At 42.3% G+C, this 25,665-nt stretch overlaps 2 protein-coding genes across 5 annotated transcripts in view; both read left to right on the top strand.

The window, feature by feature from the left end:
• LOC115152432 (tetraspanin-18) overlaps window positions 1-12,167 on the top strand; it is a 111,891-nt gene extending 99,724 nt beyond the window's left edge. Inside the window, exons 4-9 of the mRNA XM_029697309.1 lie at window positions 547-741; window positions 1,135-1,209; window positions 1,345-1,443; window positions 9,149-9,325; window positions 10,457-10,540; window positions 11,076-12,167. Coding sequence (XP_029553169.1) covers window positions 547-741; window positions 1,135-1,209; window positions 1,345-1,443; window positions 9,149-9,325; window positions 10,457-10,540; window positions 11,076-11,123 — 678 coding nt within the window. The 3' untranslated portion in view covers window positions 11,124-12,167. The remainder of the gene's footprint in view (window positions 1-546; window positions 742-1,134; window positions 1,210-1,344; window positions 1,444-9,148; window positions 9,326-10,456; window positions 10,541-11,075) is intronic.
• Window positions 12,168-20,118: 7,951 nt separating this feature from the next.
• Window positions 20,119-25,665, top strand: part of caprin1b (cell cycle associated protein 1b) — a 32,486-nt gene continuing 26,939 nt past the window's right edge. For 2 of the 4 annotated variants that reach the window (XM_029697306.1, XM_029697304.1), the window contains exon 1: window positions 20,119-20,318. The gene's annotated coding sequence lies outside the window, so the exon portion shown is untranslated. Of the gene's footprint in view, window positions 20,319-23,667; window positions 23,692-25,665 lie in introns of those variants that run through there. The other 2 variants (XM_029697307.1, XM_029697305.1) reach the window with 2 other exon arrangements.

Raw genomic sequence — 25,665 nt, 5'->3', positions numbered from 1 at the left:
CGCTTTGGTCCCCTTCTTCTGGCGACAGCCCTTACAGAAACATAAGGAACACAAAACATTTTACATGTTACTCCCCTGCAAGGGGTATACAAATGTAACAGATTGGTACATATGAAAGAGCTGAAATGATCTCTTGGGGGAACAGTTGCAAAGATAGGGAGACCAGAGCCAGAGACACCATTAGAGGGAGTGCTGACCCAATTTCCTCCTCCCACAGACTTCCTCAGGATCTACTACAGAGCCAGTGACACTCTGACATACAGTCATCATGTAAATATTACTTTTATAGCTGATAAGATGGACATGGAGCCAAGATGGAGGAGTCACATACAAGGAGTTCAGTACCATATTCAAAAAGTAGAGGTTGTGACAGTGATTTAACTCTCCCTCCATCCCTCTTTGGTGAGGTTTTCATAAGTCTCTGTTAGGTTTCCTACCTCAACTGCACGTGTTCTGTTTCTTCCATTAATTGTAATTATTATATGCAGATAAACTAAACTTAACCCTCTCTCTCCCACTTCCCCCCCTCTCCCCTCTTTTTCCCAGCTGGGAGGCTCCTTCCTCCTGGGTGTGGGTGTGTGGGTGCTGGTGGACCCTACAGGCTTCAAGGAGATCGTAGCAGCCAACCCTCTGCTCTTCACAGGAGTCTACATCATCCTGGCCATGGGGGGAATGCTTTTCCTATTGGGCTTCCTGGGCTGCTGTGGAGCCATCCGGGAGAACAAGTGTCTGCTGATGTTTGTAAGTAGGCCTACACTGTGTTATATTATAGAGTAATTGTGATAGTACAGTAGGTCACAGTGTTATAACAGTGTTATAAACATTCCTTTGCTGCTGTGGAGTCATCATTGAGAACAAGTGTCTGCTGCTCTTTGTATGTGAGCGAGAGAGAGAGAGTCATGCTGGCCTGAGATAGATGGAAAATAAATAAGCCATAATAATTTGCCTTCGATGCACCAGGCCACATGCATAGTTAATGTTGAATTTTTTGTGACGCACTCACTTTTGCTGATACTAACTCTGTTACTCGTTCTCTCCCTTTATCTCTCTCCGTCTCTCCTCTCACTAAATTTCTTGTCCACCACCCCTGCCCCTCTCTCTCTCCCTCCTGCCCTCTCTCCTGTGTCCCTGCAGTTCTTCATGCTTATCCTGGTCATCTTCCTGGCGGAACTAGCTGCAGCCATCCTGGCCTTCATATTCCGGGAGCATGTGAGTAAATTCTGTCCTTATAGATCCTATGACCATCCACTGTAGTGTGCAAACACTGTCCCCTTCATCATGGTGATACAGTAAAACCTCTGACCATACAGAACTAATACTAACATTCTCCATGTTCCTGTATAGCTGACCAGAGAGTACTTCACTAAGGAGCTGAAGAGGCACTACCAGGGCTACAATAACACTGATGTCTTCACTGGAACGTGGAACGCTATCATGAACACTGTAAGGCTAAAATATTGTACTTTCTAAGCTTGAGGTCAATTCCATTTCAATATACTCAATTCAAGTCAATTCTAATCAGTTCACTTCCAGAATTGACTGCCTTGAAAGGGAATTGACCCCAACACCGATACTTGCTTTTGGTAGACATACAAAATACAATAATCTACTTAGCAGGTGTCTTCTTGGACATCTTCAACCTGTCCCTGTCTCAGGCTGTAGTCCTCACTTGATTAACCTAGTCAACAGCCAGTGGAATCGCGTGGCGCGGAATACAAATACCTCATTTATGGAATTAGTGCTACAGGAAGCAAATTTCTGTTTGAAAAAGCTAGCCTTTGCTTTCCTAACTGACTGAGTGTGTATTGGTTCCTGACTTACCGCGGGGGCTATTCGATGCTAATGAAAAACACCACAGGATGTTTTTGTGCTAGTTAAGGGCAGTCAAGTCTGGGGGGAACCAAGGGCTATATCTGTTCTTAGTTCCACATTTTTTGAATGGGGCATGCTTATTTAAGATGGAGAAGAAACTTTTGAAGAGCAATCCAGGATACCCGGGCCAGGTCGATTAGAAAGGCCTGCTCGCCGAAGTGTTTTAGGGAGCATTTGACAGGGATGAGGGGTTGTCGTTTGACCACGGACCCATTACGCACGCAGGCAATGATCGCTGAGATCCTGGTTGAAGACAGCAGAGGTGTATTTAGAGGGCAGGTTGGTCAGGATGATATCTAAGGGAGTGCCCATGGTTACGGATTTAGGGTTGTACCTGGTAGGTTCCTTGATGATTTGTGTGAGATTGAGGGCATCTATCTTAGATTGTAGGACGGCCGGGGTGTTAAGCATGTCCCAGTTTAGGTCACCTAACAGTACGAACTCTGAAGATAGATGGGGGGCGATCAATTCACATATGGTGTCCATGGCACAACTGGGGGCGGAGTAGAAGCTCGAATTGTTTGGGCACAGACCTGGATAGTATGACAGAACTCTGCAGGGTAACTCCGCCCCCTTTGGCAGTTCTATCTTGTCGAAAAATGTTATAGTTAGGGATGGACATTTCAGGATTTTTGGTGGCCTTCCTAAGTCAGGATTCAGATACGACTAGGACATCCGGGTTGGTGGAGTGTGCTAAAGCAGTGAATAAAACAAACTTAGGGAGGAAGCTTCTAATGTTAACATGCATGAAACCAATGCTTTTTAGGTTACAAAAATCAACAAATGAGAGCGCCTGGGGAATGGGAGTGATGCTGGGGGCTGCAGGGCCTGGTTTAACCTCTAAATCCAAGAGGAACAAAGGAGGAGTAGGATAAGAGTACAGCTAAAGGCTAAAAGAACTGGTCGTCTAGTGCGTTTGGAACAGAGAGTAAAAGGAGCAGGTTTCTAGGCGCGGAAGAATAAATTCAAGGCATAATGTATAGACAAGGGTACGGTAGGAAGTGAGGACAGAGGAGGTAAGCCTAAGCATTGAGTGACGATGAGAGGTTTTGTCTCTAGAGGCACCATTTAAGCCAGGTGCGGTCACCGCATGTGTGGAGGTGGAACATAAGGGCTAGCTAAGGTATATTGAGCAGGGCTGGAAGCTCAACAGTCAAATAAGATAAAAATTACTAAACAAAACAGCAATAGACAAGGCATATTGACATTAGGGAGGGGCATGTGTAGCCGAGTGATCATAGGGTCCAGTGAGTAGCTAGGCGAGCTGAAGGCACGGCAATTCAGACAGTTAGCAGGCCACGGCTAGCAGATGGGCCTCAGGGGGACGTCGCAACCGCTAGCAGTGGCTAACTGACTACTAGCTAGTAGCTAGTTAGCTGGCTAGCTCCAGATGGGGGTTCCGGTTCAAAAGTGTAAAAATAGCGGATCCATACCACATTGGGTGAGGCGGGTTGCAGGAGAGTATGTTCAGTCCATAGATGGACAATTAGATAAAAAATATATACGAAGATAAAAACGATATATACAAGGGACAGGACAAGACAATCAAAACAGACTGCTCCCACTGCTACGCCATCTTGGATTATGAAAATAGCTGTGCAGCGACGCTTCCCATCCAACTTGACAGAGCTTGAGAGGATCTGTAAAGAAGAATGGGAGAAACTCCCCAAATACAGGTGTGCCAAGCTTGTAGCGTCATACCCAAGAAGACTCAAGGCTGTAATCGCTGCCAAAGGTGCTTCAACAAAGTACTGAGTACTTTACAAAATGTGCAACATTTCTAAAAACCTGTTTTTGCTTTGTCATTATGGGGTATTGTGTGTAGATTGATGAGGGGAAAAAAGAGAATTTAATCAATTTTAGAATGAGGCTGTAAAGTAACAAAATGTGGAAAAAGTCAAGGGTTCTGATTACTTTCCGAATGCACTGTGTAATGTTTCTATGTGAAAACTACTTCTAAGATGCATACATTCAGACTCACTTTTAATCTGCATATTCCTTCTTCAATTTTGACCACAGGCCGATTAAGATAAGCAGAGTAAGGTGTTTACATGACTATTGCATAAACTGCCTACTGACATAGTTTAATATTTAATTATTGCTGTGCATGTAAATGTGCTCATTGACAGTTTATCTACAAGCCATCATACTGGTTAACACTTTGAACAGGACTGACCACCTGTACTGACTCTCCACACATGCACTCACTCACACACACACATACATTCATGATACACACATCACAACTGCTGCTACCAGACTCTTATTAGTATTACTAAGTTCTGCACAATTTAAACGCTTGCCCCCAATTCCCCTTCCCCAAAACACATGTAATTATTGGGCTATAAATTGTGCCTTCCTGTATTATACTTATACTAAAATGTTTATTATATTTTCTGAGCCATTTACTTTGTTTGCATTTCGTTGGACGGTGTATACCATGTGTATGCTGTACATACGACTAATAAAGCTGTTGTGTCAAGTTGGCTGGATGTCCTTTGGGTGGTGGACCATTCTTGATACACATGAGAAACTGTTAACCTTTCAAGGTATAGGGGGCAGTATTTTCGATTTTGGATGAAAAGCGTGCCCAGAGTAATAGGCCTAATACTCGGGCCCAGAGTCTAATATTTGCATATTATTAGTAGATTTGGATAGAAAACACTCTGGAGTTTCTAAAACTGTTTGAATGATGTCTGTGAGTATAACAGAACTCATATGGCAGGCAAAAACCTGAGAAAAATCCAACCAGGAAGTGGGAGATCTGAGAATTGCAGTTCTTATTTTGAATCCTTATCAAAACTACTGTGTCTGTGGGGTCATGTTGCACTTCCTAAGGCTTCCATTGGCTGTCAACAGCTTTCAGAAAGTTTTTTCATCATTCTCCTGTTACCGGGCAGAGAATAGTAGCTCAGTCAATGAGTGGACTGCCTATGGACAAAGGGCTTGGTGATACTCGATCCCGCCAGCGCGCCCCTCCTTTTTCTCCTGGAATGAATACGCTATTGTCCGGTTGGAATATTATCGCATTTTTACGTTAAAAATACCCTAAAGATTGATTGTAAACAACGTTTGACATGTTTCTACGAACGGTAATGGAACTATTTGACTTTTCGTCTCTGGTACTGCGCTCGCGCGTTATGCCTTTGGATAGTGATCTGAACGCACAAACAAAACAGAGGTATTTGGACATAAATATGGAGTATTTCGAACAAAAAGAACATTTCTTGTGGAAGTAGGAGTCCTCGGAGTGCATTCTGACGAAGATCAGCAAAGGTAAGAAAATATTTATAATACTAATTCAGAGTTCTGTTGATGCCAGAACTTGGCGGGTAGCTGTATAGCTTGCTTCGATGGCTGAGCAATGTACTCAGAATATTGAACAATGTGCTTTCTCCGTAAAGTTATTTTGAAATCTGACAAAGCGGTTGCGTCAAGGAGTAGTGTATCTATAATTATTTCAGTAACTGTTGTAAATTTGATCTATGTTTATAATTAGTATTTTTGTAAATTGATGTGCACATTCACCGGAGGTTTGGTGGGAATACATTTTCTGAACATCACGCGCCAATCTAAAATGCTGTTTTTGGATATAAATATGAACTTTATCGAGCAAAACATACATGTATTGTATAACATGAAGTCCTTTGAGTGCCATCTGATGAAGATCAAAGGTTAGTGAATATTTTAGCTGTACTTTTGGTTTTTGTGATGCATGTCCTTGCTTGGAAAATGGCTGTGTGGATTTTCTTGTGAAGTTTATGTCCTAACATAATCAAATTTTATGCTTTCGCCGTAAAGCCTTTTTGAAATCGGACAATGTGGTTAGATTAACGAGAGTCTTATCTTTAAAATGGTGTAAAATAGTTGTTTGAGAAAATGAAATTGAGATTTTTGCTGTTTTGTATTTCGCACCATGCTATTTCACTGGCTGTTGAATAGTGTGGGACGGTCACGTCCCACCTAGCCCATAGAAGTTAAGCCTGAAAAACCCAGGAGCGCTGCAGTTCTTGACACAAACAAGTGCGCCTGACACCTACAGTGGGGAGAACAAGTATTTGATACACTGCCGATTTTGCAGGTTTTCCTACTTACAAAGCATGTATATGTCTGTAATTTTTTATCATAGGTACACTTCAGCTGTGAGAGACGGAATCTAAAACAAAAATCCAGAAAATCACATTGTATGATTTTTAAGTAATTCATTTGCATTTTATTGCATGACATAAGTATTTGATACATCAGAAAAGCAGAACTTAATATTTGGTACAGAAACCTTTGTTTGCAATTACAGAGACCATACGTTTCCTGTAGTTCTTGACCAGGTTTGCACACACTGCAGCAGAGATTTTGGCCCACTCCTCCAGACAGACCTTCTCCAGATCCTTCAGGTTTTGCTGCTGTCGCTGGGCAATATGGACTTTCAGCTCCCTCCAAAGATTTTCTATTGGGTTCAGGTCTGGAGACTGGCTAGGCCACTCCAGGACCCTGAGATGCTTCTTACGGAGCCACTCCTTAGTTGCCCTGGCTGTGTGTTTCGGGTCATTGTCATGCTGGAAGACCCAGCCACGACCCATCTTCAATGCTCTTACTGAGGGAAGGAGGTTGTTGGCCAAGATCTCACTTCACGGTTGGGATGGTGTTCTTGGGGTTGTACTCATCCTTCTTCCTCCAAACACGGCGAGTGGAGTTGAGACAAAAATAGAGGTTTTTGGTCTTATCAGACCACATGACCTTCTCCCATTCCTCCTCTGGATCATCCAGATGGTCATTGGCAAACTTCAGACGGGCCTGGACATGCACTGGCTTGAGCAGGGGGACCTTGCGTGCGCTGCAGGATTTTAATCCATGACGGCGTAGTGTGTTACTAATGGTTTTCTTTGAGACTGTGGTCCCAGCTCTCTTCAGGTCATTGACCAGGCCCTGCCGTGTAGTTCTGGGCTGATCCCTCACCTTCCTCATGATCATTGATGCCCAACGAGGTGAGCTCTTGCATGGAGCCCCAGACCGAGGGTGATTGACAGTCATCTTGAACTTCTTCCATTTTCTAATAATTGCGCCAACAGTTGTTGCCTTCTCACCAAGCTGCTTGCGTATTGTCCTGTAGCACATCCCAGCCTTGTGCAGGTCTACAATTGTATCCCTGATGTCCTTGCACAGCTCTCTGGTCTTGGCCATTGTGTCTTGGCCATTGTGGAGAGGTTGGAGTCTGTTTGATTGTGTGTGTGGACAGGTGTCTTTTATACAGGTAATGAGTGGAGAACAGGAAGGCTTCTTAAAGAAAAACTAACAGGTCTGTGAGAGCTGGAAATCTTACTGGTTGGTAGGTGATCAAATACTTATGTCATGCAATAAAATGTAAACGAATTACTTAAAAATCATACAATGTGATTTTTTGGATTTTTGTTTTAGATTCCGTCTCTCACCGTTGAAGTGTACCTATGATAAAAATTACAGACCTCTACATGCTTTGTAAGTAGGAAAACCTGCAAAATCGGCAGTGTATCAAATACTTGTTCTCCCCACTGTACTACCATACCCCGTTCAAAAGCACTTCAATATTTTGTCTTGCCATTCACCCTCTGAATGGCACACATACACAATCAATGTCTCAATGTTCTCAAGGATTAAACATTTATTTAACTTCTTACGAATCAAATCCCTTTAGCGGGATCGATTTGACAACAGCCAGTGAAAGTGCAGGGCGCCAAATTTAAAACAGCAAAAATCTCATAATTAAAATTCCTCAAACATACAAGTATTATACACTATTTTAAAGATAAGATTCTCATTAATCCAACCACCGTGTCCGATTTCAAAAAGGCTTTACGGCGAAAGCATAGCATTAGATTATGTTAGGACAGCACCTAGACAAGAAAAACCACACACCATTTTCCAAGCAAGGAGAGGCGTCACAAAAACCAGAAATACAGCTAAAATTAATCACTAACCTTTGATGATCTTCATCAGATGGCACTCATAGGACTTCATGTTACACAATACATGCATGTTTTGTTCGATAAAGTTCATATTTATATCCAAAAATCTCAGTTTACATTGGCACGTTATGTTCAGTAATGTTTTGCCTCCAAAACCGCCGGTGACTTTGCAGAGAGCCACATCAATTTACAGAAATACTTAAGAAATACTTACTTATCATAAACTGACAAAATATACAAGTGTTATGCACAGAATTAAAGATACACTTCTCCTTAATGCAACCGCTTTGTCAGATTTCTAAAAAGCTTCACGACAAAAGCAAACTTTGCAATAATCTGAGTACAGCGCTCAGAAACCAAAAGAAGCTATACAGATACCCGCCATATTGTGGAGTCAACAGAAGTCAGAAATAGCATTATAAATCTACACTTACCTTTGATGATCTTCATCAGAATGCACTCCCAGGAATCCCAGTTCCGCAGTAAATGTTTGTTTTGTTCGATAAAGTTCATCTTTATGTCCAAATACCTCCATTTTGTTTGTGTGTTATGTTCACTATTCCAAATGCAAGGCACGCGCTTACTAAATCCAGACGACAAAGTCAAAAAAGTTATACTACAGTTTGTAGAAACATGTCAAACGATGTATAGAATCAATCTTTTGGATGTTTTTATCATAAATCTTCAATAAAATTCCAACTGGACAATTCCTTTCTCTTTAGGAATGAAGATGAACTCAGCTCGCTCCCAAGGTAGCGAGCGTTTTCTGAGCTCGTGCCTTTTTTTCGGATACCTAGTTCCATCAGCACTTATTCTCTACCCATTCACTGTAGAAGCCTGAAACAACGTTCTAAAGACTGTTGACATCTAGTGGAAGCCTTAGGAAGTACAATATGACCCCACAGACACTGTAGTTAGGATAGGGAATCACTTGAAAAACTACAAGCCTCAGATTGCCCACCTCCTCGTTGGATTTTTCTCAGGTTTTCGCCTGCCTTATGAGTTCTGTTATACTCACAGACATCATTCAAACAGTTTTAGAAACTTCAGAGTGTTTTCTATCTCAATCTACTAATAATATGCATATCCTACCTTCTGGGCCTGAATAGCAGGCAGTTTACTCTGGGCATGCTTTTCATCTGGACGTGAAAATACTGCCCCCTATCCATAAGAGGTTTTAACCTGTCTCCTCCCTTTCATCTCCACTGAAGTGGCATCAATAAGGGACCATAGCTTTCACCTGGATTCACCTGGCCAGTCTATGTCATGGAAAGAGCATGTGTTCTTAATGTTTTGTATACTCAGTGTAATTTACCCACCTCTCCTCTCCTCCCCAGTTTGACTGCTGCGGTGTGAACAGCCCGGTGGACTTTGAGGAGAGCCTGTTCAGACGGATCAACCCTAATGAGATGGTCCCTGCGGCCTGCTGCAGGAGGGGTAGTCACCCCGGAGACTCAGCCTACATCCCCCAGGAGGAGTGTTTGATGGGGAACATGCTGTTCAGAAACAACAAGGTGGGTACTGGTACTAGACTACTTCATACTACTATGAACCCTTTAATAATCTTTATTGACCCATTCAACAAAGAGAATGGAGAAGAAAAAAAAAAAAATCGCCCCTGGAGCAGGACCTCCAGAGCAGGGCACCTAGAGCAGTTCCCACAGAACAGGTAGTACATCACACCAGCAGTAGGTGGCACCTGAGATATCTGGTAGCCCTCCACATTCCTACCCTAGGATTTGAACTGGCTACCTTCCAGTTGCATGTTCGTCACTCTAACCTCGAGGCTACCACTGCCCCCTCTCTCTGTCACACTGGGAGACAAAACCCTCCTTTGGCCTATCAGCTAAACTAGAGCAGAAGAGTGTGTGTTGGAGTGATGATATAACGCGACTGCTTCTCTACTGGCACTGTCCTCATACCGGTAGACTCATTAGTGCTTTTCTATGTTCTGGCTGTTAAGGAAGTATGTTTTACTGTGTAGTGTAGAGTAGTGCAGTGTGTGTGTGTATACTTATGCATGCTTGTGTTTGACTATGTAGATTGGAGTAGGGTAGGGTAGTGCGGGCGTGGAGTAGGGTAGGGAAGTGGGCGTGCAGGTGTGCGTGTGTGTGGAGGGAGAAACATACAGTATTTAGCCATATTGACAAACGGATTTAGCCATATTGACTAACGGAATGCACACGTTTGTGTGCTTGTGTGTGCGGGTCTATATTTATCTCTGTGTGTGCTTGCCTGTTTTAATGACTGTCTTGAGAGTGAAATGTAATTACAGTGAACACTGATAGGAAAGAGAGGCTCCGACTGTTGTTGTTAAGGCCTGTGGAACAATGCAGTATCTCCGGAAGGCGTCTGTCTCTCGCTGTCTCTCCCATTCACACACAGAGCCTCATTAAAAGCCAATGAGGCCAGGGGCCCTGTCTCAGTCTCTGTCTCTCAGCCCATTCATCTAGTCTATTGTTCACTGACGCATTCAGTTATAGCTCTGATGCTATTTATATTATCCATGCATTTCAGCACACACACACACACACACATGCACGCACGCATGCACGCACACACAGACACACACATTTCAATACTCTCTCATATTGACTCATACTAATGAATTGTGACTGAGACTCTTCCTCTCTGTGTGTTTTCAGGGCTGCTACTCAGCGGTGGTGGACTACTTTGAGCTGTACATCTATGTGGCTGGAGCGCTGGCCATCGTGGTGCTCACCATTGAGGTAGGATTCAATATTTTGTGTCTTATAATAAGCGCTTTGTGAGTAGCCTCAAAAATCAACACATTTTTTCCTTATCAGTTGGTGCGATTGGTAATGTAAGCTGTTTAGAAAAATCCATGTAGCTTATCTCCCCCACACACAGTACACAGCAACGGAATCTGAAATACTGGAGAATATATAATTTCAAGCAAGTGCTGGTCACTTCCCTGTTTATAGTACGATTGCCCCACTTAGTGGAGAATATTGGTGTTGCAGGACTGTTACACACCATACATTACATAGGATAATTTACTGAGGAGGCATCTCTGAAGTCATAATTATAGATATGGCAATCTAGTCGATTTATTAGGTTAAGCCAGAGCTGAATTATCTAATCGTCATCATGTAGATAGTTTGGTTTATTTTGTTTAGTTTCATCATCATCGTTTGGCTGCAGAACAGTCGACCAGTTTAGGCTAGCAGAATTTAAACACTTACTTGTGTCTTGTTCTCTGTCCTGACTGCTGTTCTGACACTCCTCTGTTCTTCTCCACAGCTGTTTGCCATGGTCTTTGCCATGTGTCTCTTCAGAGGTATTCAGTAGGATTACCGCACCACACACCGGACAGGAGGACTTTTTGGAGCTAGAAAAGGGAAATCAGGAGAAGGGAAAGAAAAATGTACACTTGTAAATGTATTGTTCTCTTTTATATCTGCAAAATTGATTGATTGGTTGGAAAACAAACAAAACTCAGAAAACAAACTAGTACTTCTCAGCTGGACTTTTGAGGTACTTGGTGACAAAAAAAAGAAACGATAGAAAGAGAAAAAGAATGACAGGAAAACGGCAAGAAAACGTATGTAAAGTGATTTGTGTGTAAAGTGAAACAGATGTTTCATGGACCAGGTCTAACACAGACCGGGTGTATAGTAGTGGAACGTGAAGAGGACCTGGGTGAAACCAGGCGTGGTAAATAAGAGGACCCGGTTGAAGCTTGCCCTGCAGCAGAAGTAGCTTGAGACCCAGATCTGTTTGTGCTGTCTTGCTAGCTAACTGGGACTCAGGCTAGAGCAGAAGACACTGCACTGACTTTTGGATGAAGAATATTTATACTTACTGAGTAAAAAGTTGGCTTGACTAATATAGAAATATGTGTTTTGTGTACACTTTAGCTGTTCCTTCCTATTACCACTTCTCCCTCCCCCGATCCCCCACCCTTCCATCTACTGCTACCACAATCCCTCCTTCTTTCCCACTCCCTCCCTCCACATACTATTGTTAGAGCCATACCTCTTTAATGCTGTAAAAAGTCCCATCTATATGTGTGTGTGTGTGTGTGTGTGTGTGTGTGTGTGTGTGTGTGTGTGTGTGTGTGTGTGTGTGTGTGTGTGTGTGTGTGTCCGTGTGTGTGTGTGTGTCCGTGTGTGTGTGTGTGTCCGTCCTTGTATGAATGAATGCATGTGTGCATGTTTCCCCTTTTTGACCATCCGTGCTTGAAAGCCAACTTCTGATAAAATATTGTATTTGTATTGTGATGTTCATTGCAACAGTGGTTACATGTGGCTTAGGTGAAAATAAATGTATTTGTATGCATTTGTATTAGATTCTTGAAAAGACAATGACATTAAAATGGCATTCTAAAATGTTGTCCATGTGGTGAATTCCTTTCTGATGCTTTTAAAAGTATGTACCCAGTAAAGCAGGATAGAAGGCCTAGTCAGATGCTCTTTGGCAAGGGCGTAGGAGGGGTCCCCAATGTTTGAAGCAGGTAAAATTGTCCCCCCCAAAATACAGTACCAGTCAAAGTTTGGACACACCTACTCATTCCAGGGTTTTTCTTTATTTTTACTATATTCTACATTGTAGAATAATAGTGAAGACATCAAAACTATGAAATAACAAATATGGAATCATGTAACTCAAAAAGTGTTAAACAAATCAAAATATATTTTAGATTTTAAATTCTTCAATGTATCCACCCTTTCCTTGACAGCTTTGCACACTCTTGGCATTCTCTCAACCACCTTCATTAGGTAGTCACCTGGAACGCAATTAACAGGTGTGCTTTGTTAAAAGTTAATGCGTTTGAGCCAGTCAGTTGTGTTGTGACAAGGTAGGGGTGGTATACAGAAGATAGCCCTATTTGGTAAAAGACCAAGTCCATATTATGGCAAGAACAGCTGAAATAAGCAAAGCGAAATGGAATATTAGGAAAATGAGGGAAGATTATGAAAGGGAAAATTATGAAAATGAAAACTCTCAATGGGAAGAAAATCCCAAGTCATGTCCCTGGAGCTTCAGCCTAGCTGAGTGGTGTCATTTCTGGGGTTCCACTATCTATGTCCATAGATGATATAAAATAAAATGCAGAAGGGGACGTAGTGGTTGAAGCCAAAAGGCTGTTCAGTACTATTAATGTTTGAGAATGTTTTGCCTAAGAAAGTACAGATGGACTACCTGGCTTTCACTGTTATATAGTTTGTCCCACAATCAGACCTCAGCATAAGACCCAGATGCAGACAATTCGAATAACATATGTTTACTAACAAAACGGGGCAGGCAGACGACAGGTCACGCGCAGGCAGAGGTCAGAGGGCTGTGAGACAGCGGTGTAAAGTACGTAAGTAAAAATACTTTAAAGTACAACTTAATATAGCCTAGGCCTATAGCATAGGCTATGGATAATTTGATTAAGACCACTTGAGGTGCGCCTAGCAGAGAATTAAGGCTGAGGGGCAGCATCAGGCACACATCGAGATATAATAACTATTTCTCAAATATTGAGCTATATGTAATTTAATCGATTTACAAATTAAATGACTCTCCCCTCCCTTACGAAAAAAGATTGCAGTCAAAGTGCAGTACACTGTAGTATAACTGTAGTTAGAGTGCAGCATAACTGCGGTTATTCTGCAGTTACTGCGTCCAAAATACCACAGTCGACTGCAGTTACTGCACTTTTACTGCAGTTTCAAAACGGAAATATTTTTTGTAAGGGATGGAGTAAATTAAACAATTTTAAACCCTCCTCCTGACTGAAAACGAAAAAGCATGACACTCACCCACTTTTCTCCGGTAGAAATTGTGTCACGCCCTGACCTGAGAGACGTTTTATTTTGTTAGGTCAGGGTGTGGGGTGGGCAGTCTGTGTTATATTTCTATGTTGTCTTTTTCTTTATTGGCCTAGTATGGTTTCCAATCAGAGGCAGCTGTCTATCGTTGTCTCTGATTGGGAATCATACTTAGGCAGCCCTTTTTCCCCACTTTCAGTTGTGGGATCTTGTTTTTGTACAGCTCAGTTAGCCTGCAGAACGTGATGTTCATTTTCTGTTGTTTATTGTTTTGTTTTAGTGTTCTGAGTTAAATAAAGAAATATCATGAGCACTTACCACGCTGCACTTTGGTCTACTCTTTCCGACGACGATCGTCACAAATTGTGTAAATGTTGACTGCTCTCGAAATAAAATGAATTATTCGAACAACAGTGCAGAAAGTGTGGTTTTACATAAAACTATTTTCAAAATAGTGTGCTTCAACGAGATTCAACCTCATCCCTAATAGTTCCCTACTCTACCTGCTAAGCTACGCATCAGGTGAAATGACATGAACAAAATCCTAACTATATTTATAAGTACGGTATCCAGTAGAGGTCGGTGTTTTGAAAGCAGCTTAATTGAAGAAAGCACCGGAACCACGGCGAAATCTGTGGGATCTCGCAACACATGGTTTGAAAAAGCACTTGATCAAACGAAGCTTTGGACATGACTGATGAAGTACTTCTGATAAAGTGATACAGGCATCGGCACTCTGCTTCGAAGTTAGCTGCTTAGCAATTTTGATGAATGTCTCATAGCTACAGTATCAAACATAACATCACTAGTATTTACTTTGCAACATGTATTGTCATTGACTAGAACAAAATATATTTTTATGAGCTATGCATTTGTGTACCACCGTTTTGTATCCCTCTACTACTAGCTAGATGGGGCATTCCATTCTCCTTGCTTTCTTGACTTCGATACAATTTGTCGTCACGCATTTGTGCATGCACACTGGTAACTGTTATAGCTATTTTTCTAGGTAGGTAGCTCATCAAACTGTATTTTCTTTACACTTTCTGCACGACGGCACTAATTAAAGTATTGAATCTCATAGGGACCTCACTGTCACCACTGGTCATATAGCTAGACAAGTATCCAGCTGGGTTGCATCGGTTTCTGGAGCTTGCTAGGCTGTCTAGCTATGTAGCTAACACTAGCTAGCTAGCTAATGTCGATACACCATAGTCGTGGGTCTGCTAAATTAAGCAAATGGTACTGAACTCATGTCAAAATCCTGTTTCGACATTGTAATGGCTATTGATGTTTTGGTTGTTTGTTTTTTTGCTTATTGACATTGTGGATATCATATTTTTGGCATTAACTCTGATTTAACTACCGGTATGTATGTAATCCGATCCTAAGTCCCAAATTCCCTAGAGAATTTGCACACTCACGGATACAGAGCCATTGAAAAAATAGATCCGTTTACGGTTTAGGAGCCACTCCCTTAAAAGCAAAACTTTTTTGTACATTTTATAACACATTTCATGCAATACTACTAATTTTGACATTTGACAGACAGAACATTTTGCAGTTTTAAAACACATTTCCTGCAATTCTACCCATTTTGCCATGGGGTGGAAATAAATTATTGCAATTTTAAAGCAAATTTTCTGCAATTTTACACATTTTTCCATGACTTATGCCATGATAATGATATCTGAGTGAAAATGACTAACAAAATCAATGGGGGGCCCCTGTGCATGTGCCCCAAGTTTAGATAACTGGCTAGACTAATTTACCAATCTAAAAATTGTTAGCTGACATGGGTAATTGAGTAACTGTCAGTGACTGACAAAACAAGAGAAAAAACTGCTGATGCACAATGAAATTTCAAACTTGCACCTTGTATATTTTACTATTCTAACTTTCAACAGTAAGTTGAGACCTCAGGGACCACTTATGCCTGCAGCTGGCCCAGCTAATGATATATGGTTTCAAAAGAGGGGTTTGCAAAAGAGAGGTTACTTCAAGAATAGCAACATGATTAGACCAAAAAAGGTTGAACATCTGCTCTAGAGTTATGAGTGTGTCAGACTTGGTTACCTTGTCTCCCCAAAGACTGAAGTAGATGGCGCAGAAGAGGTGGACAGGGGGAGACAAGGGCTGATTTAGGAGGGTTATTTGGCACGAGGTAGTCCCAGTGTGGAGGCCCATGTGGAACTCTGGAGGCCCCTGGAGGCTGAAGGAAATGGTCCAGATGCAGCAGGACTCCTGGCTCCTGGCACCCGTAACCCAGTGGGAACCCTGTCCTAATCCTCCTGTAGAAAATCTGTAACCCCTGCCTTCTTGTTCTGCTGCAGAGCTGCCTGTGAAATCACCAGAGACCTACTACTGTCACAGTGGGCACGCCAATGACATACCACACCTCTGTCATGTCAGACAGGGTAAAGCTACCGTCGTCATGGTGTGCGCTGTCATATGGACCCCTGCCCTGCTGCAGAGCTGCCTGGGAAATCAGACAGATTCCTGGATTGTCTGCCATAGTGGGTACACCACAACTGTGTCACACTCACACTGCACTCTAGCGACTGTCATGTCAGATAGTGTAACGACATCACTGGCATGCTGTGCTCTCTCATATGGTGCTTTACTGTCACATTGTCAACCCTTTGTCAGAAGAACACACATTTCTAGACACTTAGCTGGTCCAAAGACAGAAGGAAATGCAAACTTGTAGTGTATTTAAATTTTCAGACTAGATTTGCCCTAACTAAAAATCTATCAACCCGTACAAAAATGTCCATTAATTATAATCCACTCATGCTGTAAGAAACTGGTCAAAATAAGATCCTTAATATTGAGAATTAGGCTAAAGTTGACTTGTTTGTCAGCACTCGTCTCTGGTAACAATATGTTTATACAGCACTTTGTAACACCCCTAGAGATGTTTGTTGCCCAGTATGCCTTGTTTTCTTCTAATTAAAAAAATGTATCTACTGGCAAGACAAAGTGGTACTCGATCACAGACTGTCTAAACACGCGCACACACACACACACACACACACACACACACACACACACACACACACACACACACACACACACACACACACACAGAGAGAGAGAGAAAGGCCTATTTCCTGTAACAAGGCAGAGTGCTCTTCACTATTGACTGTGATAACTGCAAACTCTGGAACAGCAATAGCCAGGCTACTGCTTTCTGTCTATAATCTGATGCAAACTCATTATTGGCTCCTTATTCAAAGCCTGAACCCCTTCTGAAGTTCAGTTCACCTCTCTTAAAATGACATCAATATGATTCATAATGCATTATTAGGCTACAATGGTGAACTTTTAGTGAAGAGACTGGAGAGAGAAGAATTGAGTTGATGGCTTCACAAATGCCACTAAGGTCAGAGCTTTAGCAAGGGTCGTGTTCATTAGGCATCAAAAGGAAGAAATCGGTATGAAACAGGAAGGGACTACCTGAACTTGTCCAATAAAAAACACAAATTGTCCTTATTGCTTGCCTTAATGAGCATTACCCAGGCCTTTCTAAAGTAATTTTGAAAACAAGTCAGCCCTGCTGTCTAACTGAAACACAGCAGGGTGCCGAACGGAAATAAGTCACTCATTCAAAGGGAGTTTTTCTTCCCTTAGACATCCTCCCACAATCAGTATTATCCCTAAAAGAAAACAGCCTTTCAATGGGCCAGTGCAATCAAAGAGCATGGTGGCCATGTTAACGGTTTACTGTATATTTTTTTTATTTTACCTTTATTTAACCAGGTAGGCCAGTTGAGAACAAGTTCTCATTTACAACTGCAACCTGGACAAGATAAAGCAAAGCAGTGAGAGACAAACAACAACCCAGAGTTACACATGGAATAAACAAACGTACAGTCAATAACACAATAGAAAAGTCTATATACAGTGTGTGCAAATGAGGTAGGATTAGGGAGGTAAGGCAATAAATAGGCCGTAATGGTTAAGTAATTACAATTTAGCAATTAAACACTGGAGTGATAGATGTGCAGAAGATGAATGTGCATGTAGAGATACTGGGGTGCAAAAGAGCATTTAAAAAACAAATTACAATATGGGGATGGGGTAGTTGGATGGGCTATTTACAGATGGGCTATGTACAGGTGCAGTGATCTGTGACCTGCTCTGACAGCTGATGCTTAAAGTTAGTGAGGGGGATATGAGTCTCCAACTTCAGTGATTTTTGCAATTTGTTCCAGTCATTGGTTTTGGGGGTGACCAGTGAAATATACCTGCTGGAGTGCGTGCTACGGGTGGGTGTTGCTATGGTGACCAGTGAGCTAAGATAAGGCGGGACTTTACCTAGCAAAGACTTATAGATGACCTGGAGCCAGTGGGTTTGGCGACGAATATGTAGCGAGGACCAGCCAACGAGAGCACACAGGTCGCAGTGGTGGATAGTATATGGGGCTTTGGTGACAAAACAGATGGCACTGTGATAGACTACATCCAATTTGCTGAGTAGAGTGTTGGAGGCTATTTTGTAAATGACATCGCCGAAGTCAAGGATCGGAAGGATAGTCAGTTTTACGAGGGTGTTTGGCAGCACGAGTGAAGGATGCTTTGTTGCGAAATAGGAAGCCGATTCTAGATTTAATTTTGGATTGGAGATGCTTAATGTGAGTCTGGAAGGAGAGTTTACAGTCTAACCAGACACCTAGGTATTTGTAGTTGTATAGTATTCTAAGTCAGAACCGTCCAGAGTAGTGATGCTAGACGGGTGGGCAGGTGCGGGCAGCGATCGGTTGAAGAGCATGCATTTAGTTTTACTTGCATTTAAGATGCCAAACACACTGATGCAGACTGATTTCAATTTTTTTTTAAGAAACCTAGTTAGTTTGCTCTGATAGTTTACTCTCTAATCTAAAATAACAACAATCAGGATGGATTTATGGGGAGAGGTTATTCTCATAGGAATAATGGAGAAGAGACAGAATAGAGAGGAATAGTTTACGAACTCAAGTGCATGATGTATAGATTTAAAGAAGGTTCTCTGGTAGGCCTACATTGGGGACATGAAAAAGGTGAGGAATTATATCCAAATCATCCATCATCTGATGTTGAATCAACAGGAGGAAAGGCCTGATAATCAAAGGAATAGCCAAATATGAACAAATGTAATATTTCATATCTGGTGGATTATTAGAAAAGTAGGCAAGCCCTAGTAGTAGGCCTATATATTATCATCCCTCATTTGATTCCTTGTCAGGTGGACAAGTAAATAGGCTGGTTATCTATGAAGGAGGTGTATATATATGAGCCTGAGGTTCCTTAAGTCTGCCATCAAAGTGCACAATGAAAAAGGATCATGTCAACTGGTAAAGAATTGATGTTGAGTGCCTAGCCACCAATCTATCTATTTATGGGACAGAGTGGCAAAGCGGCCTAAGGCACTGCATCACAGTGCAAGAGGCGTCACTACAGACCCGGGTTCGATTCTGGGCTGTATCACAACCGGCCGTGATCAGGAGTCACATAGGGCGGCACACAATTGGCTCAGCATCGTCTGGGTTAGTGGAGGGTTCAGCTGGCGTAGGCCGTCATTGTAAATAAGAATTTGTTCTTAACTAACTTGCCTAGCTAAATAAGGTTAAAATAAACATCTGGTACAGTCAAATAAACCTAATAATTATGCATACAGTACCGTTAATTTACATGGCACTTTACTGCCCCCTGCTGATGTACAGTAAATACATTAATAGAGATCCTCATCACTGTCCTGTTCAATCTGACAAAATTTGAACCTAAATCAATGCATTGATTAAACACAAAATCAGTGCAAGACAGCAAGAAATCTACAACGCCCATACCTTGAACAAATCAATACAAGTGATTTTGCAAAGATTGGCTATGCTTATTTATGCCCGTCTAAGAAATATACAATCTGTTTTGTAAATGTTAATATTTCATCAACATACGAGTCTACAGTTTGTATTTTACCATGAACTCTTACAAAAGGCGAAACAATTTTGTTTTTCATCCCGTGTGTTTGTTTGGTTTGTTCAGTCTGGCATATTTTGGACAGCCGAAAAAGGACCTTCTTTATAAAGAGTTCCTTCACCAATCAAACCATAATGAGCCAGATATTTTATCGGACGTATGAATGTGAAGCATCCGGTGGCGTTTCCACTCACTACCAAATATGGTGATGAGAGGAAGCTCAGTGGCCGGCTGTCGGAGAAGATGGAGCGTGATGGATTTTGAACGACATTCTGCTAATTTTCTCATCGATGAAACTTTTGATCTCCACACAGTTTATTTTTTACACAACTAAAATCTGTAATACACAGAGTGGACTGCGTTTTGTAGACTTTACCCTTTGCAAAAGTTTCTAAAAATGGCGCTGTTTAGAAGGAGTGCAAGGGCGAATTGAGTTACTACACACGCACACTTCACAAAGTAGGCGTTCCCTAGCGGAAATATGCAAATAAATGATAGAACGCACCAATAGGATCTCACTAGATCGTGCTTGGCTCTTCCCACCTCCTTGCTTGTTTTACCCACTATTTGCTCTATTGGAAACGACAGGCTCTGGTCTATCTTGGGTTAGTTCTAAAAAATATTTGATCAAACCGTCTCAGTTGTCGGTGAGGCCGGCTGGGCGGATCCCACGGTATTGAAAGAGAAAATAAAGCAACACGATAAAAACACCTTGGATATTCAATTTCTCTGGTGAACAAGCTTTCTTGTGGATACATAGAGCGTAAAGGTATGCAAATGTGTAGCTAGCCAAATTAACACATTAGCTAGATAAGGGGGCACAACTATGCTAAGCTAACTTTAGCTAGCTGAGTGAGTTATCATTGGCCAGTGTCAGAGTTACCGTCTCTGGCAGCTATCTATATCTACATTGAATAATCGAAATGATTTATCCTATTTGGTCATTTGATTTAGTAAATGTTAGTTAGCTATCTTGGCAATCTGCGTCCGCGGTGTGCTGCCTGGTTGAAAATCTGCTAACTACCGGCAGGTAATGTTGCAGGCTTTATGCGATGATAGGCGAATTAACGTTATCTGGCATCTCGGTAAGATCCAGCTGCCTGTGATACTTAACGTTAGTTAGTTAACTTAGATAGGTTAACTTATGTTTTTGAACCTGGTTAGCAAATTCATGAGCTATTTAAATAGTTCGGCGGGCGCGGCTGGCAACACTTGATCTGTTGAATCAAGTGTGGACCATGTAACTAACTCGGTTCGATTATTCATTGTGTGTTGATGAACCTAGCTAGCCACCCTAGCTAGCTAACAACCGAGCCTGACACAAAACATTGCGCACTTCACTTGGTACCTTCGTAGGCCCTCAGACTAATATTCCACCACGTTGCCCATTGTGCTCAAAGGCTAGATAGTGTGCACCACATTAAATCAAATCAAATATATTTATAAAGCCCTTTTTACATCAGCAGATGTCAAAGTGTTTATACAGAAACTCAGCCTAAAAACAGCAAGCAATACAGATGTAGAAGCACGGTGGCTAGGAAAAACTCCCTAGAATGGCAGGAACCTAGAGAGGAACCAGGCTTTGAGGGGTGGCCAGCACTCTTCTGGCTGTGTCAGGTGGAGACAAGACTATATTGCCATTAAGGCCAGATCGTTGTTCAAGATGTTTAAACGTTCATAGATGACCAGCAGGGTCAAATAATAATCAATGATTGTAGAGGGTGCAGCAGGTCAGCGCCTCAGGAGCAAATGTCAGTTGGTTTGCATAGCTGAGCATTCAGATGTGGAGACAGCAGGTGCGAGAGAGGGTCGGAAACAGCATGTCCTGGACAAGGTAGCATGTCCTGCGAACTGGTCCGGGTTCCATAGCCGCAGACAGAACAGTTGAAACTGGAGCAGCAACATGACCAGGTGGACTGGGGTCAGCCAGGAGTCATCAGGCCAGGTAGTCCTGATGCATGGTCCTAGGGCTCAGGTCCTCAGAGAGGGAGAGATGGGAGAATTAGAGGGAGAATCACAATCAAGTTCACACTGTGGCCCTGGCAGATGATACCCCAGGACAGGGCCAACCAGGCAGGATATAATCCCACTCACTTTAACAAAGCAAAGCTCCCACACCACTAGAGGGATATCAACAGATCACCAACTTATTACCCTTAGACAAAGATCTCCACTGAAAAAGCCCGAGGGGGTGGAAGACCGAACAGGAAGATCACGTCAGTGACTCAACCCACTCAAGTCGATTATAGTGGGAAAAAAGCATGGCACGGCATGGAAGAGCACTAGTAAGCCAGTGACTCAGCCCCCTTTAGAGTCAGAGAATCTCAGTTGCGAGAGGGGAGCCGGCCAGGCAGAGACAGCAAGGGCGGTTCATCACTCCAGTGCCTTGCTGTTCACCTTTGCACCCCTGGGCAAAGCTACACGCAATCATAGGACCTACTGAAGAGATGAGTCTTTAGTAAAGAATTGAAAGTCGAGACCGAATGTGCGTCTCTCACATGGATAGGCAGTACATTCCCCAGCTGTTTGCTTAGAAATTCTAGAGACAATAAGGAGGCCTACGTCTTGTGATCGTAGCGTACGTGTAGGTATGTACGGCAGGACCAAATCGGAGAGAGGTAGGAGCAAGTTCATGTAATGCTTTGTAGGGTAGTAGTAAAACCTTGAAATCAGCCTTACTGTTAAGTGGAAGGCAGTGTAGCGAGGCTAGCACTAATTGAAGTTTATTTAGTGCTTTATCCAGATAGCCTGAGAGTAGAGTATTGCAGCTGTCTAATCTAGAAGTGGCAAAAGCATGGATTAGCTTTTCTGCATATTTGGACAAACGGTGTCTTATTTTTGCGATGTCACAAAGATGGAAAAAAAGCTGCCCTTGAAATATTCTTGATATGTTCGTCAAGAGAAATCAGTGTCCAGAGTAACGCTGAGGTCAAGGTTTATTTGAGATGACTTTGCAACCGTCAAGATGAATTGTCAGATCAAACAGCAGATCTCGTTGTTTCTTGGGATCTAGAAGAAGTATCTCTGTTTTATCCGAGTTTAAAAGTAAAAACATTTACGCCATCCACTTCCTTATGTCTGAAACACAGGCTTCCAGGGTAGGCAATTTTGGGGCTTCACCATGTTTCATCGAAATGTACAGCTGTGTGTCGTCCGCTTAGCAGAGGAAGTTGACATTGTTTCTGAACGACATCACCAAGAGGTAGAATATGTAGGGAAAACAATAGTGGTCCTAAAATGGGACCTTGAGGAACACTGAACTTACCATTGATTTGTCAGAGGACAAACCCTCCACAGAGACAAACCGATATCTTTCCGAAAGATAAGATCTAAACCAGGCAAGAACTTGTCCATGTAGACCAATTAGGTTTTCCTATCTCTCCAAAAGAATGTGGTGATTGATGTTGTCAAAGTGGCGCTAAGGTCTAGGAGCACGAGGACAGATGCAGGGCCTTGGTCTGACACCATTCAATAGTAATTTACCAGCTGCATGAGTGCCGTCTCAGTACTATGATGGGGTCTAAAACCAGACTGCTGCATTTCGTATATATTATTTGTCTTCAGGAAGGCATTGAGTTGCTGCCTAATTGCTTTTTCTAAAATGTTTGAGAGGAATGGGAGATTCGAGAGATGCCAATTGTATTTTTCTTTTTTTTCTAGGTCGGTTGGCTTTTTCAGGAGAGGTTTTATTACTGCCACTTTTAGTGCTTTTAGCACACATCCGGAGGATATGGAGACATTTTATTTATGTTCAACATAGGAGGGCCAAGAACAGGAAGTATCTCTTTCAGTAGTTTAGTTGGAATAGGGTCCAGTAGGCAGCTGCAAGGTTTAGAGGCCATGACTATTTTCGTGAATGTGTTGAGAAATACAGGATTTAAAAAGGCCATCCTCTCTTGGAGAATGCTGCTTTTTAGTTAGCTTTGCGACAGTATCAAAAATACATTTTGGACAGTTTTTATTCTCAATTAGATTGGAAAAGTAGGCTAATTGAGCAGCAGTGAGGGCTCTGCGATATTGCACGGTGCTGTCTTTCCAAGCTAGTCGGAAGACTTCCAGTTTGGTTAAATGCCATTTCCATTCCAATTTTCTGGAAGCTTGCTTCAGGGCTCGGTTATTTTCTGTGCACCCGACGTCCTTGGGTAAGTGCAGGGAGTCTGGACGGGCATCTAGGACTCTTTGGGTTGCCTGAAAATTTATAGCGTGTCTTTTGATAATCCTTAGTTGGGGTCTGAGCAGTTTATTTGTTGAGATTGCAAACGTAATAAGATGGTGGTACGATTTAGTCCAGGATTATAAAGAAAAACATTTAGGTCCAGAATACTTATTCAAAACTAGATACAGGGTATGACTGTGGCTTTGCTTAGGTTCAGGGACGTGTTTGACAAAACCCACCAAGTCAACGATGACTCCGAAAGCCAAGAATGTGAATGTTATCTGCCATGACTACAAGGTACGATAGGAACTCAGTGAGGAACACTGTATACAGCCCAGGAGGCCTGTAAACAGTAGCTATAAAAAGTGATTGAGTAGGCTGCATAGTATTCATGACTAGAAGCTCAAAATACAAAAATGTTAGCCTTTGCGGGATGCGCGGGGGGATATGGTCACTAGTGTAACCAGGAGGAGAAGCCTCATTTAACACAGTAATTTCATCAGGCTTGAGCCATGTTTCAGTCAGGCCGATCACGTCGAGGTTATGATTGGTTATTTAGTTTATTGACTATGACTGCCTTTGAAGTGAGGGATCTAACATTAAGTAGTCCTATTTTGATATGTGAGATATTATCACAATCTCTTTCAATAATGACAGAAATAGAGTAGGTATTTATTTCGGTGATATTGCTAAGGCGAACACTACCATGTTTAGATTTGCCCGACCAAGATTGAGGAACAGATATGGTCTCGATGGGAAAGCTAGCGTAATACACTGACTATGCTATTGGCAGACTCCACTAACCAGGCAGGCTGGCTAACATCCTGCTGCCTGGCCTGCACCCTATATCATTGAGGAGCTAGAGGACTTAGAGCCCTGTCTATGTTCATAGATAAGATGAGAGCACCCCTTCAGCTAGGATGGAGTCCGTCACTCCTCAACAGGCCAGGCTTGGTCCTGTTTGTGGGGGAGTCCCAGAAAGAGGGCCAGTTGCCTACAAAATTACATTTTTGGGAGGGGTAGAAAAGTTTTCAACCAGTGATTGAGTTGTGCGAGTCTGCTGTAGAGCTCATCACTCCCCCTAACTGGGAGGTGGCCAGAGACAATTACTCCATGCCAACCCATATTTCTAGCTAAGTTACACGGTGAAGTTATGTTGCGCTTGGGGACTTCTGACTATTTTCCCATCATCGTTGGTACTGACGTGGATAACAATATCCCTATATAGTATCTACACTCAACAGTTTTAGCCTCAGCCAGCACCATCTTCAGATTAGCCTTTACGTCAGTAGCCCTGCCCCCTGGTAAACAATGGATCGCTGGATGATTATTTTTAAATCTAATATTGCGGGTAATGGAGTCGCCAATGACTAGGGTTTTCAATTTGTCAGAGCTAATGCTTAGTCGGGAAAACCGGTTGAACGTTTCTGTCGGCTGAATGAGCGACACCAGTTGAGCATGCCAAAAGCCTTTCTTTCCAGAAGCCATGAGAATTTTTTTGGGCTTCAGGGACTGTGCAGGGGGATTAACAATACTACATGTATTCACTCGTGGCACAGACGCTGTATCATCCTTTCCTACACTTAAATTGCCCTTGCCTAACAATTGCGTCTGAAGCTGAGCTTGCAACTCAGCTATCCTCACCATAAGATGATAGTTCTCCTGTATATTAAAAGTTCATTATGTTACTGAGCTTTCTTTTTTTCAGGTGGAGGAGGTCTTGCAGATCTATGTCCAGATAAAGTGTCAGGGGTGAGAAAATGTAATACAAAAAGGTAGTGCATGGACAAAACTAAGACCTTGGTCGAATTGTTAAATACAACGTTTGATTTAAATAGTTAAGAGCAAAAAGCAAAAAAGTGTGGCAGGTAGCTAAGTAGCCACAAACTGCACAGCAGTACAGAGACAAAGTGGAAGTGCGTTGCGTTGTGTCACCAGTCATGTTACCGTTTATGTCACA

This window comes from Salmo trutta, chromosome 17, assembly GCF_901001165.1.
Source record: "Salmo trutta chromosome 17, fSalTru1.1, whole genome shotgun sequence".
Lineage (NCBI taxonomy): Eukaryota > Metazoa > Chordata > Actinopteri > Salmoniformes > Salmonidae > Salmo > Salmo trutta.
Note: the sequence above shows the minus strand (reverse complement) of the source record. Positions and strands in the feature narration are given on the sequence as shown.